Source organism: Nannobrachium achirus (genome assembly GCF_963921795.1).
Source record: "Nannobrachium achirus genome assembly, chromosome: 16".
In the NCBI taxonomy this organism is placed as follows: Eukaryota; Metazoa; Chordata; class Actinopteri; order Myctophiformes; family Myctophidae; genus Nannobrachium; species Nannobrachium achirus.
This window is the reverse complement of record NC_137823.1, coordinates 25,474,184-25,493,900: the sequence shown is the minus strand read 5'-3', so window position 1 is coordinate 25,493,900 and position 19,717 is coordinate 25,474,184. Positions and strand designations below refer to the sequence as shown.

The 19,717-nt window shown below is 40.2% G+C and overlaps 1 protein-coding gene across 2 annotated transcripts in view; it reads right to left on the bottom strand.

The window, feature by feature from the left end:
• Positions 1-209: 209 nt before the first annotated feature.
• LOC308301353 (serine/threonine-protein phosphatase 2A 56 kDa regulatory subunit gamma isoform-like) overlaps positions 210-19,717 on the bottom strand; it is a 56,919-nt gene continuing 37,411 nt past the window's right edge. For both annotated transcript variants that reach the window (XM_080745314.1, XM_080745313.1), the window contains 12 exons: positions 13,154-13,264; positions 12,777-12,869; positions 11,850-11,980; positions 11,676-11,735; positions 11,257-11,365; positions 11,098-11,151; positions 10,067-10,237; positions 8,919-9,046; positions 7,834-7,935; positions 7,622-7,694; positions 6,594-6,710; positions 210-5,541 (listed from right to left, as the gene is read on the bottom strand). In XM_080745314.1, coding sequence (XP_080601440.1) covers positions 5,410-5,541; positions 6,594-6,710; positions 7,622-7,694; positions 7,834-7,935; positions 8,919-9,046; positions 10,067-10,237; positions 11,098-11,151; positions 11,257-11,365; positions 11,676-11,735; positions 11,850-11,980; positions 12,777-12,869; positions 13,154-13,264 — 1,281 coding nt within the window. In that variant the 3' untranslated portion in view covers positions 210-5,409. The remainder of the gene's footprint in view (positions 5,542-6,593; positions 6,711-7,621; positions 7,695-7,833; positions 7,936-8,918; positions 9,047-10,066; positions 10,238-11,097; positions 11,152-11,256; positions 11,366-11,675; positions 11,736-11,849; positions 11,981-12,776; positions 12,870-13,153; positions 13,265-19,717) is intronic.

Sequence of the window (19,717 nt, the reverse complement as noted above, 5' to 3'; positions counted from 1 at the left end):
TATTCGACTTCGGTGAACAACATCGAATAGTGACTTTGTGCACTCATATACTGTGCAAATCACCAGGCACAGGTCTAGTATTAATAGAAAAGATCATGTGCAAAGAAATCAAACCAAAAACATTGAAGACCCCTGTGTAGAGCAAATAAGTACCGAGAGGAACCAGTTTGAACAATTCGGTCCAATAACGAGACACACAAATGTTTTTTAGGATGAAAATATAAAACTCACATGTTCTCTTTATTTACTGTATATAGATAGATGTACACCACTGGAGATTTGGATAAAAGCACACAGAAAAAAGCTAAACGTATGTTGAATCTCAACACATATGTCTGCCCGGTAGCTGCAAACAAAAACAGAAAACGTCATGTTACAAATCGATTAAAAATTTAAAATAAAAACTATCCAAATTCTATGCGGTTTCTAAATGCAAAAAAAAAAAAGCCACATGTGTTGAAGTTTGTGTCATACCATCTATCTGCAGTAATCTGTACACGGGGGGGCTATTTCTTTTGTAGAAAATATGGAAATCTACCATGTAATAATAGATATAACATAAAATAATAGTACATAATATGTACAATATTAGATGAAGCCATTTAGTACAAGACAGTATACTAAAGGACACTTGCAATAATCATTCTTTCAAAAGGAAAAAAAAAGAAAGAAAAAAGCTTATGTAAAATGAAAGAGCTCCATCAAAGCTACAGTATTATTATTATTAAAGCCATTAAATGAAGAACAGACTCTAATGGGACTCTGATGACAGCCGTGTAAATGTGACAATAACAGCACATCACCAGTCCCAGAGGATGGAGAAATACTGAGGATCGAAGGGAACTACCGTTTTGTTTTTCGTCAAATCAGTGAACGAGTCGCTGCTATTATGGGCTGTGGTTTTGGTAAAATATATAACAAAAAAAAATTAAACTTAAGTTAACGGTTAAATGTTATTAAGACATGACAATAAAGAGTGGAAAAAAACGTAAAATAAAAAACAAATAAAATAGGAAGCAGGAAAACCAATGAGATTTTCGCGTGGGATTATTTACAATTTGCACATTCAGCGGAGAGACACTGACAGAGAAGCTTCTTGCAGGCAATGACCACAAAAATAAACGGAGGGAGAAAACCTTGCGAGTATCCAGTAGGACTTTCAACGGACGTCCAAAGAAAAAAACACTCTGTAACTGGTGGGGTTTTGCTGGGATGGCTTGGGAGAGGGGGCATACAGCCAAGGTGTGCAGGTCTGACGGGCGGTAAGTTTAGTATACTCCATCACACGACAGTGTCACCTGCCAAAAGAGTCTATACGAGCTAATAAATCCGCACTTTTTTGGGGGTGAGCAACACTGTCATCCTATGGCGTAAATTGGGGTTCAGGGAGATGGATGTAAAGAACAAATACAAGAGGGTCAGGGATGTACAACGGATGCGTTGAGAGATTGATTGCCTCTCCCACGGAGACTAGGGCTGCGTCCGAAGATTCCATACCAACATACTATTTAGTATGCCGAATTGTCGGGGTAGACTCAATCAACATTACGTGAAATGCATGCCAAATTTGGGAAATATTACAGTGCGCAAAACTGGACACTACAATAGTGTAAGTGTCCCAAAACGCAATGCAATCCAATCCTCTGGCATAAAACCAATGACATGCCCAGCAATAGTTTAACTGCTATACAGTCATGAAATGGGAACATGTGTGTAGTGCCTCTGCTTTGACACAAGATGGGGCACTTTCCCAACAATCTGTATGGTCTGATTAGTAAGTCTGAAATTAAATATAGTGTATGCACTTAAAAGTATGTTGAAAAATGGCATACTGATTAGTATGAAGCATGTGAATCTGGACGCAGTGTAGCTCTTTAAAACGTATTGATAGGCACACACACAGCAAGGGGGGGAGGTGGAGCTGCCCTCCCCCGCTTTCACAACACAACAGACAGCATCGAGGATTTTCCAAATCGTTTTTTTACTCGTTTTAGTTGCGTTCTCTTCAAGTTTCACCAGGAAGTGCTTCTTTGCTGAAGTGGTCAGAGGGCGTGGGTTAAAGTCCTCTCCTCGTCTCTTAAACGTCACCACTACACATCTTGTTTTGTTGGTTTTAAACAAGGCTGGTCAAAGCGTCTCAGATGCACTCTGCTAGTTAACGAGGTGAGTGTACCCACTAACGAGGAGCTCCAATCCATGGGGTGGGCCCCGTTCGGAAACCAACGTTGGATTCTAAACAGGAGCTGCTCTTCTCTTCTACCCTCTGCTGAGCCAATACCTCCCTCCCCCCCTTCCTCCCCCCCATTGTACAGTTAAAAGGCACTGTGAACTGAAAGGCTTGTGTACAACTTCTTCAAAAGCAAAAGCATACCTCACCACTTAAGCCATCTGATCTCTTAACTAGCTAGTTGGGAAAGGGTTCTCTGCTTGAGAAGAGGAGATAAGTCGTCACCGGGAAACCTGCCTCCTCGGCTCGGCTCAACGTAACGCTGTGCTACTGAGCAAGGCAGTCAGTCAGTCAGTCAGTGGGAGGTTGTTAACACTGGCTACACGTCTCTGTTCCCGTTAACACTCAACCTAAAGGACAAGGTACGGCGACTCTCTCATAAGTATGACACTGAGCTGGAGTGTGTACTAACACAACTTGAATGGCAGGCATGTACACAACGGGTGACCAGATAATGACCCCAATGGATTCAAAAGCGTGAATGTTGTCTCCTTGACAAAATACCCTCTCATATTTAACCACTCAACAGACACCAGTGAAGCAGGGGGAGATTAAACCTGACGACAAAGTAATTGTTTGAGCCCCCCACCCCTACACACTCTCACACACGTTCGCTCGCTCGCTCACACGCACACACAGCAAATTATTGCCTACAGTTTTGTACAGATCAAAACAAGTTGGAAATTAAGTTAAATTTTAAATCCTACAAGCGCCATTTAAAAACTAAAAAGGTGATTGACAGAGAAAGTAGAAGTTGGCACCAAGCCTACGGTTCTCCATTTGAACCTATAGAACCTGGACCTCCATCAGACCATCGGTACCTGATTAACAGAACCACGTCTGACACCTCGGTCCAATTGAAAGTTCCAGCAGTTCTAAAGAGTGATGTCCAAGGGACCGCCTCAAGGGTTTCTTGACACTGAGAGGGTTCCAAATGGACCCTTACAGGTCTGTAACCCTTGTGTGTGTGTAAAATGGAACCAAATGGACCCGTTACAAGGTCCATTTGGCAGGGATACTCGAAATTAAAACATTTTGAGAACCACAGAGTCAGATCTACGAATATTCAGCAGAAGACAAAAGAAACCGATATCTTATCAATAACAGCAACAAAGATGAAAGCGTTTGTAATATTCATACCCAGACTTTACAAACAGGAAATTCATATTTAACTGATTGCCCCCTGCGTCACTTTGACCCATATTCAATTCAGCTAAATCTCTCTAGTACAATCGGGGAATTTTCTTTGGCTATTAAGTCTACATACTTAGTAAAAGCGACCCATGTGTTTCTGACTGATTGCTGATTGGCAACGAAAGGGATTTTATTTATTTTCCTTTAACACCCAAATAACTTTGGGAATTTACTAAAACATCTTATAAATTAGGTTAACATGGAGATGTCTATAAAGGCTGTTGGTTAAACAATTAATACAAAATATAATTATACTACAGTTAGGTCCGATTTAGCATTTTTATTGGCTGAGTGGCATTCTCTTATAAGTGCCAATGTTTCATGAAAACATCACTCGGAACATATGCACTGTTTACTAATCAAAACCTCCACCACCTGTAACTTTTGCATTTTAAAGTGTCTAAAATCCTACATACTATACGAGCTAATATAGTCGTGTTATTGGAACTTTGGTGTAGTTCCAATAATACGCTCCAGGTGGTGCTATACAAAGACACACACCATCAGCATAGACTGATGCTCTATGACACTACAAGTGTATCCTTGTTTAAATAGCATCACTGCCGGACAGAAACCTTGTATCGCCGCTATATCATTTTTACATTCATTAGTTTATACTCGCATGACTGTGTCACGCAATATTTATGAAATGGTTTAATTATGATAGCTTTTGCCTATAATACGTATAATGGGCAACATACATATACCAGTGGTGAGAAGTGGTTAAATTCTATCTGTGGGTTTTATAAAAATTTACCAATGAAAGTTTGTGACACAAGCTTATGACATTGGATATAGTGGAACACAGGTTCTTAAAGTAACAGTTTTGGACATACAAGGTTTCTACCTGACAGACGAAATAAAATAATGCTGTGTAAAACGGGCGTTTCAAAAGAGACGCTCGCACGTTTAGAATAAATAACGTCTGAATGAAGTTTACTTTCCATTCTGTTTTCAATTAGAACCAAATGCCTTCATCATTTCAACAGGTTAACTTTCTGTATATAACGTGCCAGGGGAATCTAACCTGTGGTGATTTGGTCACTAGCTTGGCTGCACTTTCCTGAAATAGCAGTCGGTTAAATATTCAGTCACGTTTTGTACAGACCCAGGTATGAAAACATAAACAGCTGTCTTGTTGTCACTGTGGGGAATGATGATAACATAGCTGAATTTAAAATAACGTTTTAAACTTCACTTTTTAAAAGTGACGTTTCTTTTTAAAACCACTACACTTGGTTGTGAGGATCCCCAAAGGTTATACATTAGGGCCTCTCTTGTTTTCATTGTACACTAAATATCTTAGCTGACAAGAGTAAGCTCACAAGCTGGTTGTGAGCTGGTAGACCAGCTATTTTGCCAAATGTTAAGACCCAGAAGAGGGACGACATACTGTAGGGTTCAAGTGGTTCAAGCTCAAAGTGAGGTTTGATTTGGGCGACATCTGTTGAAGAGGAGGCAGAAGAGAGACCACTCACATAGAGGACAGTAAACAGAAGACCTGAGAGATGACTACATCCCAACAACATGAACGACAAGATATAAAGAGAGAGAGAGATAAGAGAGAGGCGGGGGAGACAGACAATTAAAAAAAAGAAAGACTACCATTCGTTGAGGGGGGTTTCAGGGTAAAGGGCGTAGTTCTGATCATGCAACAGTCCAGAACTACTGACATCTTTACTGGACAATGACTAGGTGTGTGTGCGTGTGTGTGTGTGTGTGTGCGTGTGTTGTGTGTGTGTGCGTGTTTCAACAGAGTTACATCTGAACCAGGCTTCTCTGGTCTCCAGTCGAGGTTCTGTATACTAGTGGTCGAGTCGTTTCGGTTTCGGTTCAGTTCAGTTGAGTTTGGTTTGGTTGCGTTGTGTGCGAGCGAGGTGCTGTAGTTGTATTGTTGTGCTGGCCCCTGTGTTTTGTTGCGTGTTGATGCTGCTGCTGGTGTGTTTAGTGTGTGTGTGTGTGCGCGTGTATGTGTGTGTGTGTGTGTGCTAGTGTGCGTCTGTGGTGATCATGTCCTCGGCTCTCCGGTGGGTCTCCAGCGCTTTGACCGTGTTCAGGTCAGAGGGAAGCTCCGACTTCCTCCTCATTAACGGAGGACATTTACGCGGGTCTCTCTGGATCTGAGAGAGAGGGAGGCAGGGGGGAGAGAGAGGGGGAAGGGGGGTGAGAGGGAGAGAGAAACAAAACTCTCTTCAGTCTTCAGAGAAACTTGATGCAGCAATAATAAATTGAAGATAAAAGCGGGTCTGACTGCCAAGGGATGGATCTGACCTCGTTCTGAGAATGCTTTCTACTTTGGCTGTGTACAGCGGAACTGAAGCACGCTTTCAACCTGTTCATTAAAACAACATTAAGCGTCTGTGTGTTTTTCTTTTTGAGTACACAACACAACTAAACACAACAAACTTAGCTCGCGCCACTAGGCTCCAATCAAACACACTGATGAATGCTCACGTCAAAGCTTTTGGCTTCATGTCAGTTAGTTTTTTTTTTCTTTTTTTTTCTTCTACAGTCAAATTGAATATTATATCGCTGTGTAAACCTTCCAAGTCATCTTCATGTAGCGGCCAACACAAGAACAGTCATCTCCTTGTATATTATTTTCTTTTTTTCCATTATGCCAATTGATTCCCTCCTCATTTACACATTGTGTGTATCATCACTGCATTCTGTTGTATCCTACAAAAAAGGTCATCATGATGACTCCCGCCCAACACTCCCTGCTGACAGGTGTCGCCCAAGCCCACAGAGATACGTGCAGTGATATCACCCTCCCAGCTTGAGAAAGCTTGGCGCACAGCTACTTTTAACAATGCACCAACCAAGCGCCATCTCCTTGTACATTCTGATCAAATGGTGTTGAATAACTTCCTTCTGCAGTTACTACTTTCAGCACATTGAAACTGACTAAAAGCTGCATATGAAAAAACTGAAGTAAATCTTTCCATTAACCAGCACAAACACCATTAACACCCATCTCATGCCAGTGCCAATATCAGTGACACCACTTTCATCCCAGTGTCAACACCGGTAACATCATAGGACCACAATGGAAACAAGTCCCCCAGGACCCATTTTCTCTTTTTAGCTCAATGTCTGACTGTACCTCGTGCCGTTTACATTTCTGTCTAATAAAGTATTCAATTAATCAACCAATCAATCACTATCCTACCTGTGTTGCTTCTTCCTCTACGGTTTTCCTTAGCATGCTGACATCGTCCAGCAGCAGTGCGTCTGTCTCTATGTCCATGGGACTGCCCAGGCCTGTCGAGTCCACGTACACCAAAAACTGGACAGGCAAGGGGACAGCATGAGACAGGGGGTCCCCATGATGGACAGAAAAGGTTAACAGCATGGGACAGGGAGTTACATGAGGAACACCAGTTTTGACCAGAGTCAGACATGTACTGGCAAAGTTAAAAAAGATGTTGCGTTCAAGGTGTTTAGTGTTCACCATAGTGACAAAATGGTCTCTTAAGACTTCACCACCACAGACAGGTGTCTACGACTAGAATGTACCGTGTTCACTTTGGTGGCATTTAAGAGAAGTTTTTGGTGGCATTTAAAACTTCAAGCACAGTACACCGTGCTTTACAGTTCCCAGCTCGATACGTGGGAACAATGATCGTATCATTCAGCCCAGCACAGCACAGAGGGTGTGTAACAGGTTGATGTCACGTACATGATGGGGGAAAAACACCACCATTATGACATTGAGGTAAATCTTTCTCGAGTTCAGACTCTACATTGACCAATTCAATGTCGGCTGTGTGCAAAGTAGGGATGGGACAACATGAAAATTACATAACAATAACTGCAATTAACGATATCGCGATAAGCAAAATATGCTTAAAATGTCACTGTTGTCAACCACTTCTCCAGCATCCTATTCTGGGGAGAACCATTCGCCAAGCTTGGAGATCTGCTATTTTTGCAAAATCGTTTTGTGGGGAGTGAAATAAGAGCATACCAAATGCACTTTTTACAGGTCCGTTTTATAAAGTATAGAGAGTTTAAGTGGAACTGAATTCACAGCTAGCTCAAGAAAAGCGAATTCATCCTAGTGTAGGAAGGAGGACAATTTCACAATAAATCAAAATCTATTTTTTATAGACTATAATCATCCCATCCTTAGTGCAGAGACTGAATGAGTCTGAGGGAAAGCCTGCAGTCTTTCTGAGAGCTCTCTCTCTCTCTCACCTGTGGGTTTATCTTTGCCAGATTCTCAATCTTCAGCCAAGCGTCTTCCCTCTCCTTATACTTGGCTTTCTCTCTGGAACACCACACACACACACACACACACGCAGGCACGCACACACACACACAAAATAATGTAAAATGCCCCCATTATTTTCTGCTGACATTATTTAACACTGTGTTCTTTATGAGTTTGATCTTGTGTGTTTACTTACTTGCTCTTCTCTGCCCTGAACTGTTGTGTGCAGTCATCAAACAACTTCTGGTTCATCTCCATGAACAGCTTCAGAGCGTTGTAGATCAACCCGTGGATAGTCCTGCAGGGGAACAGCGCGCACGCACACACAGGTTTTTGAAATCATAATACATTTTGGGGTTTGAGAACTACTGATTTGGAGGGCATTTATAGAATCGGCCTCATGTCTTAATGGGTTAAACCAGTGGATCTCAACCTTTTCAGCCCGCAACCCCAAAAAGAATCATAATTGAACTGGGGACCCCCCCACCCTGACGAGCACCAAGAGTTGAGGAATTACATGTATAACACGGTTCTATTGTGGAAATCGGCTATTTTCACAATTTCTGATTTGTCACTTTAGAAATGTGCTATACACTAAAACGTTATGTTGGTTTGTTTACTGCTGAGTGAGAAATCATGTGTTGCACATCATAAGTTAATCATCTGGGGACCTCGCAAAATGATTTGGTCCCGACCCACAGGTTGAGAACCACTGGGTTAAACCATCTGCACTTCTTAATTTTTTTTTATCCCACGATTTTGCAACCCATTTTTCACCCAGTGCCAATTGCCTATGTAATCCTGGGCTCTGCTCTCCCTCTGCCGCGCCTGGGGAGACAACGGACTGACCTCATGCTTCCTTCAATGCATGAGTAGTCCAAGTTGTTTCTTTTCACCTGACAGGGGGGATTTCCCTGGGATGGACGTAGCGCGTGGAAGGAACACGTTATTCCAACCAGTTCCTTTCCCCTCCATCAAGCGCCCCGGCTGGCCAGGGGGAGGCATTATTGAGACCAGGATTACTGCATGTTTTTGTGAGGGTATCAACCCTAGGAGACACGGGGAGAACATGCAAACTCCACACAGAAAGGTCCTATCGCCGACCCCACCTAGGGTGTGGGCGCTGATGACGCGGAGGGAGAAACATGCCCCCAGCACCCACAGCGTCCCCCGGCGGGAATCGAACCCAGGACCTTCTAGCTGTGAGGCGAAGCGCTAACCACTGCGCCACCGTGATTCAACCATCTGCACTTCTATCAGTTGATATAAACTGTGACTGACTTGTTCCAGTGTGTCTTGGAGTTGCGGTAGAGAGCGGGGAACATGATGGGGAGGATCCTGGCAGCGTTGTCACTGATCAGACTCATGATGTATTCGTTGTTCCAATAGTACAGAGCCCGCTCTGCAACCTGGAAACACACAGCAGGGCTTTTAGAAGGCCCCGTTCTTCAGACTGCAGGCAAATCTGATTTGTCTCTCAAATCAGTCAATCTCTGAACTTCAGGATCGACGGTCCACACCGTTATTTGCAAGCGATCAGATTTGCGTATTCATCTCCTCCGTACCTATTAGGGCATTCACCAAATATTCGAATATCAAAGTCACTATTCGACGTTGTTCCCCGAAGTCGAATATTCGCGTATTTTTATTTTTTTATTGTTTTCTCTTTAAAAAAAGATATAGTCTATAAGGCTTGGCTAGATAGGAAGTCATAAGAATGAGTTGTCAATGCCCCTGGTGGATGGATTTTTTAATGCTTTATACCAGGGGTTCTCAAAACTTTTTAGGCAGTGACCCCGAAAATAAACATATTTGAACTGGGGACCCCCACCCTGACAAGCACTTGGAACTGTAGGTATTACATTTAATGTGACTCAGTTCTGCAGATAAATATTGTGAAAATAGCAGATCTACATGCTCACAACGCCTTGCAACGCGAGGCGTTGTGAGCATGTAGATCTGCTATTTTCACAACGTTCGCCTCTTGCTTACTTAATATTTGACAGTTTGGCCAGTCCTGTCGAATATTCGAATACTTTGAGGTCGAATAATTCAAATACTAAAAATCACTATTCGTGAATGCCCTAGTCCACACCGATATTTGCAAGAGATCAGATTTGCGTATTCATCTTCTCCATACCTATCTGCATTGGTTGCTGTGGTAACGACATGTGCATGAGTCATGATGCGACGCATTTTAAACTTGTTAGACCGGCAATTTCTTCTGGCAGGGCGACACTTGTTGAACGGCAAAGTATGAATAAGGCTTCAGTGTCCGAGTGTCCAAACTGGGACACATCTTCAGGCATCAGATTTGAATCACATTTAAAACCACCTGGCAATGTGGTTCAGATCTGATTTTCCATCTGGTTTTATGGCGTTTGGACTTGATCAAACCAATCTGATACACACACACAGAGGAGGTTTACCTGGAAGTGTGGACTGGACACACACTTGGCCAGCTGTCTGAATAGGGGCTCCATGACCTTCACAAACTCAGACGGCTCGCTGACGTCTAGGATCTCCTCCAACTCGTTGAGGAACATCACTTCCTTTGGACTGTGGGTCTTTGGCCAGTACTTCAACAGAGCCATCACCGTCTGCACACATGCACACACAGATGAGACACGACACACGCACAAACATAAAGGCAGGCAAAGTGGCAAACAGACACACACACTCTGTGAAGCGTTCCTCTTGAGGTAAACATCTTTCCCTTCTTTCCTACAGCATAAAGGGCAAGAGTGTCCTGGCGAGCTGTGTCGCCCTGGACCGCAGCTCCTCCTGCCCAACACTCCCTAGTGACAGGCATCGCCTGGTTAGGGCTGTCACGATTCTGACCTTTTACGTGACGATTAATTGTCACTCAAATAATTGGGATTAACAATTTAATTGTGTTTTTTGTCATTGACAATTACATTTCTGTTTGGCTTGTAGGCTTTGAAGTTGCTCATGACAGATTTTACCCAAATTTACAAAGAAATGCCTGACATTTGACAACTTTATATATAAAAAAGAACATTGATAGTGGAAATAGCTGATCTAAAAGCTCACAAAACGCAATTAGCCTACGCCTGGTATCTGCAAGAGACGCATCACACGCATTATATTTTTTATTTTGATATCTTTACATTCACTAAAATGTAAGTGCAGTTTGTAGGAAGCTTGCACAAAATCATTTCACACAATCCTTTATACCTGGGGTAAACTTGTGACGGGACGATAAACTAAAGTAGAAAGACCTTTCTCACAGGATAAGCATCAACGAAGGGACAGAATTGTATTTCAAACCACCTAGGTATGCGTTTCAAATCTGATTGACACAAACTAGTTTCCATGTGTTTTTTCTTTTTTTCTTCTTTTTTTTTTGCAGTTCAGAACCAATCTGATTCCAAAGTGCATAGACCAAAAATCTGATATGGGGTGCCAGTCTGAACATAACCATTTCATGCAGTCTTACCGGTTCTGTAAGTGTGCTGTCCTTCTCTAGAAACTGAACCACACAGTACGCCAGCTGGCAGAGAGATAGAGACAACAGATTAAGTAAATGACAGCCTTGTTAATTGATAATAAAAACATGTTGAAAATGAAAGACACCATGAGGAAGCTGGGAAGTCACCTGTGGGTGGTAGACACTAAGAGACTTCACTTTGTGTAAAGGCAGCAGGACTTTCAATAGGAAGATCTTGTGCTCCTCTTTCAATGGCAACGCAAAGCCATTGATTATGCTGAGAAGAGAAGAGAAACACCACACGGTGAGAACGGACAAGGTGCAACAGAAAAGAAAACAGCTTGGGTGTTTTCGTTCATTACTGTAAAACAGTATGGTCAATGGTCAACTGAGCAGTGCCAGACCAAATCTAACAAGGCCGTTTTTTATTATTATTATTTTTATTTTTATGGCAGATTCCTCTGGTTTCCAGGTAAAGGATTCATTAATTGAGGAGTTGTAACCCCATCAATTGTTCCAAGGATTAACATCAACACTAAAGTGCCTCTGAATGGGTATTAAACGTTGGTTAATGAAGATTAGCTTACCTTCCTAATATTTCCAGTAATTCTGCTATTCCATTATGATGCTCCGTCTCATAAATGAACCTGAAGGGAAACACAAAGAACGTTACAATCCGTCCATCAACTCAGAACATCTAGCAAGTCCTTGATAAAGTAACTGTAGCAGGTGTCTATAGTGCACGTGACTCGCAGTCTCACCTATAAAATATGTTATTAATGTGTTTCCTGATGTAGGCTCGCAGACCCAGGAATTTGCCATAGATTCGGTGGAGAGTGGTTTTCAGGAAGTCCCTCTCCCTGGGGTCTTCACTGTCAAACAAATCTAACAGCTGACAGGAAACAGAGGAAAAACAAACTTAGCTGGAGTAGTTTACCAAAACTGTAACTTATTTGCTATCAATTATTATTTCTTTATTTTTTTGTCACATTCCTAAGTCAATCATTTTGATGGCTGTGTCATCGGTCTCCTACTGAAGACTCCGCCGGTCAACTAATTATTGGCTTAGGAATGCGACAAAAATTAAATCTCCCATGAATTCAAGGCTCGATAGAAATGAACTCCTTCAAAAAAAAATTTTTAAATCAAGACTTCCCACTACAAATCATTGCTATTATTTCAGTACATAGCACCAATGTGACCTCTGCATGTGGGATTCATATCCCACATGTATCCCTTCCGTTCATTTGTAAATCATTGCCGTCAGGCAGAAAATTTGAAATATCCAGAAATTTCATCTCCATATTTTTCCAACTTGATCCTACTACAGCGTCCAAAAGTAACTTTTGCGCAACACTGTCATGCAATGAAGTTGTTGCTGTCGGGCAGAAACCTTATCTCCATATTCATTTTGTTCCCGTAAATTAATGCCCTATTTGATCATACTACAGCGCCATATACTGTATCAGTATTAAAAGTAGCAGGCCATTAATTTATGAACCAATAGTTACAGATATAAGGTTTCTGCCTGACAACATGTTCCTGTATGGCAACCACACATTTTGTTCTGTGTCATCGTGCATCTCTACATTTTTTCCCTCGTTGAAGTAAAAAACAAAAAAAAAACAAAAAAACATATAATAATAAACTACACTGTATAATATTCAATTTTGATATGAAGCTCTCACCTGCATTACAAATTTCTGGTCAATATATTTCTTGGCTATATTTGGTTGAAAATCTGGCGACTCCAAGAACCGGAGGAAGAACTCGTAGACGAGCTGCAATAAATAAACAAAGACGGTTATGTCACAGTAAAGCAGCATTTATAACTGACATACAGTGTGTTGCAAACAGTTGTGTGTGTTTTAGAAGAAAATAGAGGCCAGCTGAGTCACCTGCTAGCTAATTTGTGTGTGTGTGTGTGTGTGTGTGTGTGTGTGTGTGTGTGTGTGTGTGTAGTACAAGAGCATGCATGTTTGTACCATGTATTGTATGTGTATGGTATATGTTAACACCTATACTGTAGTTCCACTCCCAGAGTGTGGTTGCGTCTGTGTGCTACCTGTAGATGGGGCCACGCAGCCTCTAACGTTGGCTCATCCTCCTCTGGGTCAAACTCAGCTCCAGTGGGGTTGGATGATGGCGGCAACGTCCTGAACATGTTCACTGCAAACTGGACACAGACAAGAAAGACAGGTCACAACCACAGTCTACTGCTGGGCACTACAGTAGGACCACACAATTCCTATTTTAGTGAGCATTTGGCTAAAATAGCTAATCTACAAACTCACAACTCTGTGCAAGCTTGTAGAGTGGCTATTTCCAAAGGGCATGAAAACCTTTTGTAGTTTGTTTTATAGTTCAAACGTTAAAAACGACAACAGTTTATGCTAGCTAGTAAGCAGAACAGCTGCAGCTAATCATCAAATTAATAATGGGCACATAGTTCAAATTTGTATTCATGATGCATCTGTTTATTACCGCATAATTGTATTCTTTCTGTGAATAAAAACAGTTGATAACAAAAATTATAATAATGGTCACACCATGTGTTAGATTTAGGCCAGTGTGAGACCAGTACCACACACACGGCAGGTACTGACAAACACTATTCATTTAGAAACAGGATTGCTGGATTCACATGAAGAAAGGAGAAAGTCCTCATGCCCTGAAATTCAATTTGTATTGTTGCAGCATGAGAACATGCAGCAGAGAGCTTTTTTTTATTATACCCCCCCACACACACACGCACATACACACCAAAACTAATGGCAGACTTGCTTTCGTCAGCAAACAGGTTAACCACATAAGGACTGCTTTATACAGTACTTGGTCTATTTTTCGTTAGATTTTTCTTTTCTCCTTGCTCCGCTCCCCACCCCCAATAAAACAACCAAACGTTGCCAGCTACTACATTGTACAAATGAAAAGTTGAAATGTCACAGATTAAATTAATAGCAAGAATTAGTTATTTTGGAGAAACAATTACATTATGATCAGTTGACGCTTTGCTGCGTCAATGGAGCACACTGGTCACGCAACAATAAGTGTCGGATGAGCATCCGTTTGTAACTTGATGTTTAGGTTTAGGTTAATTTATTTCGGTACCAGTTCATACAATCATTACAGTACATACAGTTATTTACGATATATCACATGCTGGTCCGAAAAGGTATAGGCAGAAGCCGCAGCTTATAGTGCCTACCCCATTTAAGAACAAAATCAAATATCAGAAATCAAATATCACTTATTTTCAAGTATAAAAGACTGAAGAAAACAAAACAATTTAAGGCATTTGCTATTTGAAAGAGAAGAGAAAAAAATAAAAATAAATGGAACAAAACAATCTAGTTCAGTGCTGTAACATGTGGCAATATGGAAGTAGAGCCACAAGGTGCACCAAACTATACCACTTTCTTTTTCTCTCTCTCTCTTTTTTTTTTTTTTTTTTTTTTTTTATGATTTAACATACTACATGATAAATACATAAGTATGCATAAAGCATTCTCATATAAATACATACATTTACATGTACAACTTATGACTCACACCCACTAGAATACCAATGTTATTTTTTTTTGTATTCATACATATATTACTTTTTAATAATAAATGTGTTAATATATAAATATATTTATGTATGTATATTTGCTGATATTTGTTTATAGTTAAGATGTAGTTATAATTCTTATATATATTTTTTATAATGTTTTATATTTATTTATTGTCTTAGTTTTAAACATTGTTTTAAATGTATATTCTGATGTGCACATTTTCAATTCCGTTTCTAAGCTATTCCATAGATTTACCCCCCTTACAGATATGCATCTGGCTCTTGTGTTGGTCTTTGCTGTTTCCCCTTCAAAAATGCATGTCCCCCTTAGTTGGTACTGGGTCTCTCGCACTTTGAACAGCCTCTGCATGCAGGGTGGAAGTTTATTATAGTAAGCTTTGTACATTATAGTAGCAATCTTTAAATCAACTAAGTCCTCAAATTTTAGAATCTGTTTATTAATAAAAAGTGGATTGGTTGGTGCTAAGTAGTCTGATTTATTCAAAATTCTTATGGCTTTTTTTGGTAACATAAAAATAGGGTTTATAACAGTTTTATACGCATTCCCCCATACTTCCACACAGTATGTTAAGTATGGAAGCATGAGGGAGCAGTACAGTAGATAGAGGGTGTTATTATTTACAATTGATTTCAATTTATATAATATTGCAATTGTTTTGGATAGTTTTGTCTTTATGTTTGCTATATATGGTTTCCAGCTGAGTTTATTATCTATAATTATACCCAAAAATTTGTGTTCATTAACTTGTTCAATTTCCACATCTTGTATTGTTAATTTCACCGGTTTGTCTACTTTTCTATTACAAAAAAGAATATATTTAGTTTTACTGAGATTTAATGATAGTTTGTTAATGTCAAACCACTTTTTGAGGATTTGTAGTTCTTTTTCCACTGCATGCAGAAGCTGCTCAAGATCCCCTCCCGATTTATATAAGCTAGTGTCATCTGCAAATAATACATATTTAAGTTCAGTCAATACTTTACCTATATCATTTATATACATAATAAACAGTTTGGGTCCCAGTACGGAACCTTGAGGGACTCCATGGGTTATGTATAGTGGGTCTGAGTCAACGTCATTTATATGTACATATTGTCTTCTTTCATGTAAGTAACTTTCTAGCCACTTATTGGCGACTCCTCTCACACCGTACCTTTCCATTTTTTTAAGAAGTATTTTATGGTCAATTGTATCGAAAGCTTTCTTAAGGTCAATAAAGACCCCCACAGTGTATTCCTTATTTTCAAGGCCAGTTGAAATAGCCTCAACCAGTTCCGTAACTGCCATCAAGGTGGACCTTTTTGACCTGAACCCATACTGGTGATCGCTTAAGAGTTGGTGTTTGTCAATAAAATCATCAAGCCTTGCAACAAATAGTTTTTCGAGTATTTTTGAAAATTGAGAAAGCAGGGAGATGGGTCTGTAATTTGTAAATTGATGCTTGTCGCCAGTTTTGTAAATGGGGATAACTTTAGCCGTCTTCATTAAACTGGGAAATATACCTGTAAGAAATGATTGATTACATATATATGTGAATGGTGTAACTATAGTTTGTATAATATCCTTAATTAAAATCATATCAATATTTGTGCTATCAGTGGATTTTTTACTTTTGAGATTCTTTACAATTTTTAATATTTCGGTTTCATCTACACTTTTAATAAAAATTGAATTTGGGTTCTGTTCAATCGTTTTATCCTTCAAGCCATCCATATCTCCCGGCTCTTCAATTTCATTTGCAAGGCTTGGTCCTACATTAACAAAAAAATTATTAAATTCATTTGCAATGTCTTTAGTTTTATTTATAGTTGCTTTATCTTTAATGAAGTAATTTGGATACCCACTTTTTCCTTTCCCTTTTTTTATTATGTTATTTAATATTTTCCATGTTCCTTGGATGTTTCCTTTATGCTGTTCTAGTTGCTTTTGATAATAGTTCTTTTTATTTACTCTTATTATGTTTACTAATTTATTTTTATATGTCTTATATCTATTTTCCGCTTCCATTGTTCTATGTTTTATGAATACCTTATACAGTGTGTTTTTCTTTTTACAAGCATTTTCTATACCTTTAGTTATCCAAGGTTTCTCATTCCTGTGGACGTTGGTGTTTAGAGATTTTTTCAGAGGGCAATGTTTATTATAGAGTTCGGATACAACTGAGGAAAGGAGTTCGTAGGATTTGTTTGGGTCATTAGTTGCATAAACCTCATTCCAGGTCTGTCTGTCTAGGTCCTCCTTGAGGGCAGCCATGGCTTCTGGTGTTCTATGTCGTGTTACAGTGTAGGTGTTGTTGTTTGTTTTGGTTTCTAGCTTGAGTACGTTTTGAAAAATGGCAAAAACAGGAAGATGATCACTAATGTCGTTTATCAATAATCCAGCAGTTATTTGGCTCTCGAAGGTATTTGTGAAGATATTGTCGATCAATGTCGCAGTATATCTGGTTATTCTTGTTGGTTTGATTATTGCAGGAAATAAGCCATTTCCATACATAGTGTCGATAAATGCTGTTATTTTACTGTTGCCATGCGGGTTAAGGAGGTCAGCATTAAAGTCGCCACACACACAATGCATCTTATTGCTGTTCATTTTACAAAAAATATTTTCAAGGTTATGGTTGAATGTGTCAAGGCAGGCTCCGGGTGCTCTATAGATACTACTTACGACTATATTTCTTGATTTTTCGAGAACAATTTCTACTGTTACACATTCAAGGATGTCATCTAAATTGGTTGTCATGCTCTTCACCATACTGCATCTAAGATTGGTATCAACATACAGAGCGACACCTCCTCCAGTTGTGTTGGTCTTCCTATGTGTTGTGAACAGTTCATACCCCGCTAGCTCCTTGTTTTGTACTTTTTCCTCATTAAGCCAGGTTTCTGAAAGTGCGATGACGCTGAATTTTTTGTACTTGGACAATAGTTTTTTTATTTTACCGAAATTTTTATTTAGACTCCTACTATTGAAATGAATAATTGAAAAAGTACCTTCCATTTTAACATGTTTATATTGTTCCTCAGTGTAATACTCACAAGTATTATTTAGATTATTATAAAAGTTGTTATCAGGGTCAATATTATGGCCAATTTCATGTTTCTGGCTTTCCATAGAGAATGACACTAGTAGACTCAGCCTGTTGGTTTGTCGCGGCTAGTGTGAACGCAGCATGAGACTGCAGGTCAACAAACACATGCAGGTGAACGTTTGTGCTCCTCCCTCCCCAGTATGGCACAAAAGGAGGGCAGGAGACCCTGTTGCGTCACCACGGCTCTCCATTTACAGCTCTGACAGCAGGATCAAGTCTACAGCCTGCTAGCATACACAGTCTTTATGTCCAGAGAGGAGTTTGTCGTGTCAGTCTGACACACTTTGATGATGAAAGCCAACAGCGGACTTCAAAGTGTCCCCATTGTTAACTCTCAAATACCTGGAACGCCCCCGAGTCGTGCTAGATTTGAACCACTTTAACCATTATTTTTATGCTTTAACTATTGAAAAATAGCAGATATAAAAGCTTGTAGATCTGTATTTTTGAAAAATCGTGAAAATGTGTGCAAGTCTTTGAATTTATTTGACCCGATCTTTGACCCGACTTCTAAATCCTTCCTCTAAATCAGCTGTTCTCAAACTTTTTCATGTTAAGGACCCCCAAAATTACATTTATTCGGCCGCAGACCCCCATCTCAAAATATGTTGTTCCAGGGACCACCCAGAAGCAAATATTAAAGTTACAAATGTTAGCTTTTAAGTAGATATTCAAAGACTTGCAAAAAAAAAATCATGATTTTTCAAAAATAGCAGATCTACAAGCTCGCAGCACGGCACTCGGTGCCGCGCTGTGAGCTTGTATATCTGCTATTTTTCAGTAGTTAAAGCAGTCAATAATCCTAGGCCTAAATGGGTTAAGCAGTCAGCCCTCAGAATATATTTTCATGCTGATTTGGCATCTGTCTCTCTTGCATTTTCCATTTTCCCCTTTGGGCTGATCAAATGAGAGGCGGGACGAGGGTGAACGGGGGTGAATCTGCAGTTTACCGTGAGGTATTGAGGCAGGGCTTTGATAAACATCAAACATCAAAAGGGGTTTTAATTTAGCCCAGAAAGAAAAAGCTGACCTGGAAAGCCGGAGCACCCAGCCAACAACAGCCTCGCTGGAAACCATTCAAACTAATGAAGACACAACAGGCATCCTCGCTGTGTGGATGTTGTATCACGTTCAGCTCTAAAGCTGGGCCCCAATCTTTGGTACTTAATTAGGAACCTCTAGTACAGCTGCTTTTCTATCCTACTAGGACCCCAAATGATGCTTGTTTTCTATCCTACCGTGACCTCTAATATTGCTGGTTTTCTATGGCTGGCGTTATTCTGCCAGGACCTCTAGTGCTGCTTGGTTTCTAACCTACTGTACCAGAAAAAGCTTATTGTTTCTCCCTAACCAAAAAGTACAGTTTTGAGCATAGTTGACAAGTTCTAAGTAAGTCAAAGGAACAGTGGTTACACTAATGAACACAATTGTCAGAGGGTTTGAATAATTTTGAGCACAACTGTACATTTTGACCTACAAAATTAAAGTTTGATTTTAGCAGCATCACCCAGCCCTAAACCCTTCTGTTACAGGTTTCCCGTTCGTTAACTCTACACGGTCCAGTCCAAATACAGTGAACCTCTTTAAAATGACCCACGCCAGAGCTTCTGCTAAAACTACTAAACACCACATTTTCAGCAAACAAACAAGCTGAACACCTCCAGTAAGACAGGACAAGACTCACACACTAGTAATAATCGATGTGCCGTAGGTTTGTGCTAAACGGATACCTGCTGACTCAAACTGGGTTCATTGACACCGACATGTGAGTTTCCTGTGACTCCGTCAGGGGGGGAAAGCTAAGTAGTATGAAAATAAACCACCGAGTTTGACTGCCAGGGGCGACCACAGGAACGCATCTCCTCTTATACGCTGCAGAGATCAAAGACGCATCGACAGTACATGACAGCAGTGTCAAAATGAACCCTTACTGTATACCAGGGTTCCCCAATAGGCGGTCCGC